The following is a 7,879-nucleotide window of genomic DNA, read 5'->3' as shown; positions in this document are numbered from 1 at the left end:
CACGTCTGTAATGCCAGCACTTTGAAGGCCAAGGAGGCAAGATCAATGAGGTCAGGATTGAGGCCATCCTGGCCAACATGGTGAAACCCCTGGCCCTCTACTAAAAATACAAAATTAGCTGGGCGTGCTAGCAACAAGCCCAGAGTCCCAGCTACTCTGAAAGGCTGAGGCAGGAGAATCACTTCTTGAACCTTCGGAGGCGGAGGCTGCAGGAGCTGAAGATCCCGCCACTGCACTCCAGTCTGGCAACACAGAGAGACTCCGCTTCAAAAAAAAAAAAAAGGGGGGCCGGGCTGGCTCAAGCCTGTCATCCCAGCACTTTGGGAGAGGCCGAGACGGGCTGGATCACGAGGTCAGGAGATCGAGACTAGCCTGGCTAACACGGTGAAACCCTGTCTCACTAAAAATACAAAACTAGCCAGGCGCAGGTGGCGGCGCCTGTAGTCCCAGCTACCGGGAGGCTGAGGCAGGAGAATGGCCTAGACCCGGGAGGTGGAGCTTCTGTAGCGAGCTTTGAGATCCGCCAAATGCACTTCAGCCTGGGCTTATTGTGAGCCAGACTCCGGGTCTCAAAAAAAAACAGATTGAGCCAGGTACAGTGGCTCATGCCTACAATCCCAGTACTTTGGGAGGTCGAGGCAGGAGGACTGCTGGAGCCCAGGAGTTTGAGCCCAGCCTGAACAACATAGCGAGACTCACTCTATCTGTGTGTGTGTGTGTATATATATATATTGAAACGGAGTCTCCGTCTGTCACCTAGGCTGGAGTGCAGTGGCGCAATCTTGGCTCACTGCAACCTCGGCTCACTGCAACCTCCACCTGCCAGGTTCAAGCAATTATCCCTGCCACAGCCTCCCAAGTAGCTGGGATTACAGGTGCCCACCACCATGCCCGGCTAATTTTTGTATTTTTAGTAGAGATAGGGTTCCATTATGTTGGCCAGGCTGGTCTTGAACTCCTGACCTCAGGTGGATACACTCACCTCAGCCCCCCAAAGTACTGGGATTACAGGTGTGACCCACTGTGCCCGGTCTACATAATTTTTTTTTTTCCCCAAGAAAAACGCACGCACACACACACCAGAGTGCATACTGTGAACTTAAGTTCTGGCATATCCTGGTAGTTGTTTGTTGAAGGGAAGACTACATACAATTTCATCTTTAGATGAATAGATGAATTTAATCAGGGCTTTTTTTCTTTCTTTTTTTACTGCTAACAGGGGAAAACATAGGTGTCTGCTTTAACATGGTATGTGGTATAATTACACTAGGAGCAACATACTATAACAAGCAGAAAATATAAACTGAGTGAGCCCAGCACAGTGGCTCACACCTGTAATTCAGGCACTTTGGGAGGCCGAGGCAGGTGGATCACTTGAGGTCAGGAGTTGGAGACCAGCCTGTCCAACATGGTGAAACTCTGTCTCTACTAAAAATACAAAAATTAGCCGGGCGTGGTGGTGGGTGTCTATAATCTCACTGGGGAGGCTAAGACAGGAGAATCGCTTGAGCTTGGGAGGTGGAGGTTGCAGTGAGCCAAGGGTGTGCCACTGCATTCCAGCCTTGCCCAGCAGCACGACTCGTCTCAAAAAGCAAAAAAAAAAAAAAAAAAAAAAAAAAAAAAAAAGGACCAGAAAAGGGTTCTGTGAACTGATGTCAATGTGGAACAAACACCAAAACAGAAGTACAGTACAGAATAATTTATGGCATACTACCATTTTTATTATTAAAAATTGAAAAATTCCCATATTTGAGTTGTAGAGTATATCTAAAAGTATACACAGAAACAGTTGCTTTTATGGAGGACAGTGAATTGGAGAAAAGGACAAATGGGAGGGAGGCTTTTCACTGTGTCTGTTTTTGTTTTTTGAGTCTCCCTCTGTTGCCCAGGCTGCAATGCAGTGCACCTCCCAGGTTCCAGTGATTCTCCTGCCTCAGCCTCCCAAGTAGCTAAGATTTCAGGTATGCACCACCATGCCCGGCTAATTTTTGATATTTCTAGTAGAGGCAGGGTTTTGATAAGTTGGCCAAGCTGGTCTGGAACTCCCAGCCCCAAATGATCCACCCGTAGGCCTACCAACGTGCTGCGATTACAGGCATAAGCCACTGAACCCAGCCCTTTCTGATCCTTTTAAAAATTGCTAAATAGTATACTGTACACTTACATGGATGTATGATAATTTAACCAGTCCCTTACTGATTTGTCTAATCTGCTATTTATTTATTTTTTTTTTTTTTTGAGACGGAGTCTTGCTTTGTGCCCCAGGCTGGAGTGCAGTAGCGAGATCTCGGCTCACTGCAAGCTCTGCCCCGCTGGGTTCACGCCATTCTTCTGCCTCAGCCTCCCGAGTAGCTGGGACTACAGGCGCCCGCCACCTCGCCCGGCTAATTTTCTTATATTTCTAGTAGAGACGGGGTTTCACCGTGTTAGCCAGGATGGTCTCGATCTCCTGACCTCGTGATCCGCCCGTCTCGGCCTCCCAAAGTGCTGGGATTACACGCTTGAGCCACCGCGCCCGGCCTAATCTGCTATTTTTAACAGTGGTGACAATTTGTCAATTTATATTCTAGTTCACACGGAGGATAAATTCCTAAAAATTGAGTTACTAGGGCAAAGGTTATCTGCATTGCGATTTTAACATAAAGCACCAGATTGCTTTCTCTAGAGGTTGTACCAATTTATTTTCCGGCCATAACTGTGTTGAGTGTCTGTTTCTCCTTTTCTTCTGAACAGTGACATCTGCCAACTTCCATCTTGATGAAACCGTCTGTGTTCTTAATCCATCTTTTCCTGCTTTTTCTGTTTTTTTTTTTTTTTGAGACAGAGTTTCAGTCTTGTTGTCCAGGCTGGAGTGCAGTGGTGCGATCTTGGCTCACCGCAACCTCCGCCTCCCGGGTTCAAGTGATTCTCCTGCCTCAGCCTCCCCAGTAGCTGGGATTACAGGTGCCCGCCACAACACCCAGCTAATTTTGTATTTTTAGTAGAGATGGAGTTTCACCATATAGGCCAGGTTGGTCTCGAACTCCTGACCTCGGTGATCCACCACGCCCAGCCAATTTTCCTATATTTTAATAAAGATGGAGTTTCCTCACTATGTTGCCTAGCCTGATCTCAAAACACCTCCTCCCACCTCAGCCTCCCAAAGTGCTGGAATTACAGGCATGAGCCAGTATGCCAGGCCCCAAAATAGTTTTCAAAAATTTCCTTTCACATTCAGTAATCAGTATTTAAATAATTTTAGAAATTATTTACTGAAGCAGTATCTAATATTCAGTATACATTTTTTTTTTTTGAGACAGAGTCTCACTCTGTCACCCAGGATGGAGTGCCTGGCATGAACATGGCTCACAGCAGCCTCAACCTCCCAGGCTGAAGTGATCTTCTCCTCAGACTCTGGAGTAGCTGAGACTACAAGTGTGCACCACCACACTCAGCTAATTTTTTCTTTTCTCTTTTGGAGACAGAGTCTTGCTCTGTTGCCCAGGCTGGAGTACAATGGTGCGATCTCTGCTCACAACCTCTGCCTCCTGGTTTCAAACGATTCTCCTGCCTCAGACTCCCGAGTAGCTGGGATTACAGGCGCATGCCACCATGCCCAGCTAATTTTTTTATTTTTAGTAGAGACAGGGTTTCACTATGTTGGCCAGGCTGGTCTTGACCTCCTGACCTTGTGATGCACCCACCTCAGCCTCCCGAAGTGTTGGGATTACAGGTGTGAGCCACCATACCTGGCCTCTATGAGCTTTCTAATTACCAAGATAAATTTTTTCACTTAAAAGAAAAAAATCCACAACCAAAGATGCGTAGCTATGTGGGTGACTAATAATTGACATTACTCTGAACTAAAAGTTTTTAAATATTTATGTAATACCATAAATGACATACTAGTTGTAACTGATGAAAGCAGGATTTCACATTAAGATTTTCCTAATTTCTTATTAGCTCTGACTCATCTGAGGCTGAATTCTTACTATGCTATCTAAACCAAAATTTTAATGTACATGTTAACAATGCATAATAACAAAAAACCCCAAAACAGAATACAGCTTTTATATTATTGAACTTTATGTACAAAATCATTTGATTTCAAATAAACATTTAATGTAAAAACAAATGTTCTTTTAAACTGAATTTTTTTTACATCTACTGTACCATTCAAATGCTTTATCATCTTACATGATTTCTTCAAAATCTGTTATCAAGGGTACATATAGAAAAGCACTTTTTTTTTATAAATAGAAACAAAGGGATTTTTTCAGCTTTTACGATGACATAAAAAGTTTACTCAACAGAAGTAATTTTATTACTATTTGGGGGAGGGAATCACCAACTTTTTGTGCAAACAATGCTAGCCTTCTTTTAAGCATTAAGAGCATAACTGCTTAAGAAATGACATAAGCAATAATTCTACACCTACATCTCCCCTAAAATAATCTATTTTTTTTTTTACATATGTGCACAGCTTTAGCAAATTAAAGCCCGAGATAAATGCTCGAGATCTACTATCCAGAGGCAAAATCAGAGTTTACTAAAACTCATCATTTGGAGAGCTTACCAATCAAGGAATCTGTAATGAAAGCTGCAGTTTCCCTCTTTCCTATTTTTTTTTTAAACACAAAAATCAATGACTAAGAACTTAATACTGGATGACAAATCACATCCACACTATTCGTTAAATAGCCTCACAGTTAAACACATCTTAAAGACCAATCAAATCAGTATTTACATTTTATAAATTTCTGAAGACACCATTAGAAAGCTTATATATCCCTTCATTAAACAAAATAGGGAACTGCATCTGATGGTGGTGGAATGAAATCTTAAAATTAAAAATACCTGTATTTACAGCAGCATTGATCCTTTATAAATAAAGAATATGAAAATGCAATATCTTTAAGGATAATATAAAATTGAGGTGATGTTACTCAACCACAGTGCTCGGAGTTGGAATAAAACCTATTGGTGCTTGTTAATGTGCCAGTAGTGAATCCACTTTCTGTTGGAGAAAATCCAACTGCAAATATGTGCATGAAACACATACAACACAGGGCAAAATTGCTCAAAATGATTCAAGTCAGCTTATCTGTATTGGATATTCTATTCATGAAACACATTACAAAGACATCCTTGCAAAGAAATAAAAGGCATAACAGTTTTCTGGTTGACTTTTTAAGAACACTTCTCCCCTTATAAGTGACATTTTAAAATCTCAAGCGTGTTCTTCCCTTGGTTTGCAATCCTAATTTAAAGATACGAACAGCTGAATTTTCCATGTGATTATCTAATTAAAAAAGAAAAACCAAAACAAGCAAAATGTTCAAGTTAAAAAAAAAACATACTGAGTGAGCAATGCACTAAAATTATCCACATGAAAACAAAATGGTCAGTAATCTTATAAACCAACATGGCATTTCACTGTCAACAATGTGAAAATTTATTATTGTCTCAAACAGGCATAAGATGAAGAAGTGCTATTTTTTAATTGTAAAATGAACTTACGTAATGTAAAATATCTCACATTATAATTTTTCATTCTGAATTGATAAATGATTTCAAAAACAAGGATCTAAGTTTGACTGCAAATCGTAATGCAATATAATTTCATAAAAATCCTTCAATTTCTATTTTTTTCTTTTCTGTAGTTGATATATGAAGACCGCTTCAATTTCTAAAAAAGGGAACCATTCCAATTTTCCCTCCCCAAGAAAATGTCTCACAATTACAAAGTAGAAAAACAGCCAGTCATAAATGCAAAAAAATTCTAATTTATATATGAAATAATTTCTAGATTATCAATTCAACATATTTGATGACAACTGTTGAATTTAAAAATACTTTCTTTGAAATATTGCTTTTCATGCTTAAACTAGAGAAGGTTTTAATGATATCAATGAAAGTGATATACATGTAATGCTGCATAATGAAGTGAAGTAGAACCCTGATACAAATATCCTTGTTGAAATCATTTACTTCATCTAACAGTGCCTGTTTGGAACCTATGATTACAAACAAAAACATAATTCTTCTTAGAGGATGAATTCCCTAAAATGTAATTTCAGTGTTTGTCCATAACATGGGGTTAGATCTTTTCAGAGTTTTTGTTTTTTGCTCTGTTTTGAAACCCCTGAGACGCTATCTGTTTCCAAAGCTTTCTCTTTTGAGTTAATTTCACTAAATCCATTTGCTGTCCCATTTTGTTCTTCAGTTATTTCTTCGTTTGCAGGGGAAGCAGATTCCCCCTTTTCTAATTTTTGCTGCATTTCACGGAGCTTGGTAACAGCTTTATCTATTGACATTATGCTAATAAGATTAAAGTCATGCATGCTGACTAGATGAAGCATGAAGTTTCGACATAAATTCTTCTTAATTATTTTCTGTCCATAATTTTCTACAAACAGCATACAGGCATGATTCATTTGATTGTCAGCAATAAACCTATTTAATAAAAACAGAAAATCAATAGCAATACAAGGCATTTTTGTCAAATGCAATAGTGATAACCATTATAAGAAGACTATATCCAATTCCAGTAAATAAAAGATGGTAAAAGAAGCGGTAAAACTATAGAGAAACTGAGCCTTAATCATCTGAATGAGCTTACCATTTTAGAAATTTCAAGAGATTTAATCTAAGTTAAGCTTAAACAGGTGCCATTAGAACAGTAGATATAATTTCTGTTCTTCAATTACATAAGCAGTCTTAAAAGCATAAAATACGGCCGGGCACGGTGGCTCAAGCCTGTAATCCCAGCACTTTGGGAGGCCGAGATGGGCGGATCACGAGGTCAGGAGATCGAGACCATCCTGACTAACACGGTGAAACCCCCATCTCTACTAAAAAATACAAAATAGGCCGGGCGACATGGCAGGCTCTGTAGCCCCAGCCACCGGAGGCTGAGGCAGGAGAATGGCGAACCTGGGATGGAGCTTGCAGTGAGCTGAGATCCTGCCACTGCACTTCAGCCCGGCGACAGAGCCAGACTCCGCCCCAAAAAAAAAAAAAAAAAGCACAACACTCTATGGGGTGGGTTTGTAATTATGCCTGTAATTCCAGGGGCACTTTGAGAAAGCCCAGGTGGCGGATCACTTCAGGTCAGAGACTGAGACCATCCTGAGTTAACACGTGAAACCCCTGCCCTACTGTAATACAAAAAATTAGCTGGGCTGCAGGGTGCCTGTAGTCCCAGCCGCCTCGGGAGGCTGAGGCAGGAGAAAGGCCGAACCTGGGAGGAAAGCCAGTAGTGAAAGTCGAGATCAAGACACTTCCCAGCCTGGGCGACAGAGAGACTCTGTCTCAAAAAAAAAAAAAAAAAAAAAAAAAAAAAAAAAAAAAAAAAAATTTAGTATACAAGGTCCTCACTATGCTGCCCAGGTTGGTCTCTTTTTAGTTCCCACCCCAGTGGGATCCTCCTGCCTTGGCATCCTAAAATGCCAGCATTATAAGTGTGAGCCACCACACCAAGCCAGGAACATACTTTTAGCTGCAAAGGAGTAAGAAACAAAAATTGTTCTCCTTTCAGCTCTAAGAAATGGTAAACAAATCCAAAAAGCCTCATGTTTTATTCTGAAAAATTAACCAATTGTTAAAAATTGTGGTAATAACTGTGGTAATTTTCAGGATTTCCAGACATGTAACACATGGCAATAAAAGGCATGAAAATTGGGTCATTAAATGAACCTCCAGCTCTGTCTTGCCTTCTGCTGCTCCCTGGTCGTGGGTCCCACCAAGGTGGCTTTTTTTTTTTTTTTTTTTTTTGGAGACAGGGTCTCACTCTGTTGCCCAGGCTGGAGTGCAGTGGTGCAATCTTGGCTCACTGTAATTTCCACTTTCCGGGTTCTTCAAGCAATTCTAGTGCCTCAGCCTCCCGAGTAAGTGGGAT

The 7,879-nt window shown here is 40.9% G+C and overlaps 1 protein-coding gene across 3 annotated transcripts in view; it reads right to left on the bottom strand.

The window, feature by feature from the left end:
- Nucleotides 1-4,047: 4,047 nt before the first annotated feature.
- SUZ12 (SUZ12 polycomb repressive complex 2 subunit) overlaps nt 4,048-7,879 on the bottom strand; it is a 64,268-nt gene continuing 60,436 nt past the window's right edge. Inside the window, exon 16 of one of the 3 annotated variants that reach the window (XM_021928909.2) lies at nt 4,048-6,435. In XM_021928909.2, coding sequence (XP_021784601.1) covers nt 6,090-6,435 — 346 coding nt within the window. In that variant the 3' untranslated portion in view covers nt 4,048-6,089. The remainder of the gene's footprint in view (nt 6,436-7,879) is intronic. The other 2 variants (XM_021928910.2, XM_021928911.2) reach the window with 2 other exon arrangements.

This window comes from Papio anubis, chromosome 17, assembly GCF_008728515.1.
Source record: "Papio anubis isolate 15944 chromosome 17, Panubis1.0, whole genome shotgun sequence".
In the NCBI taxonomy this organism is placed as follows: domain Eukaryota; kingdom Metazoa; phylum Chordata; class Mammalia; order Primates; family Cercopithecidae; genus Papio; species Papio anubis.
Note: the sequence above shows the minus strand (reverse complement) of the source record. Positions and strands in the feature narration are given on the sequence as shown.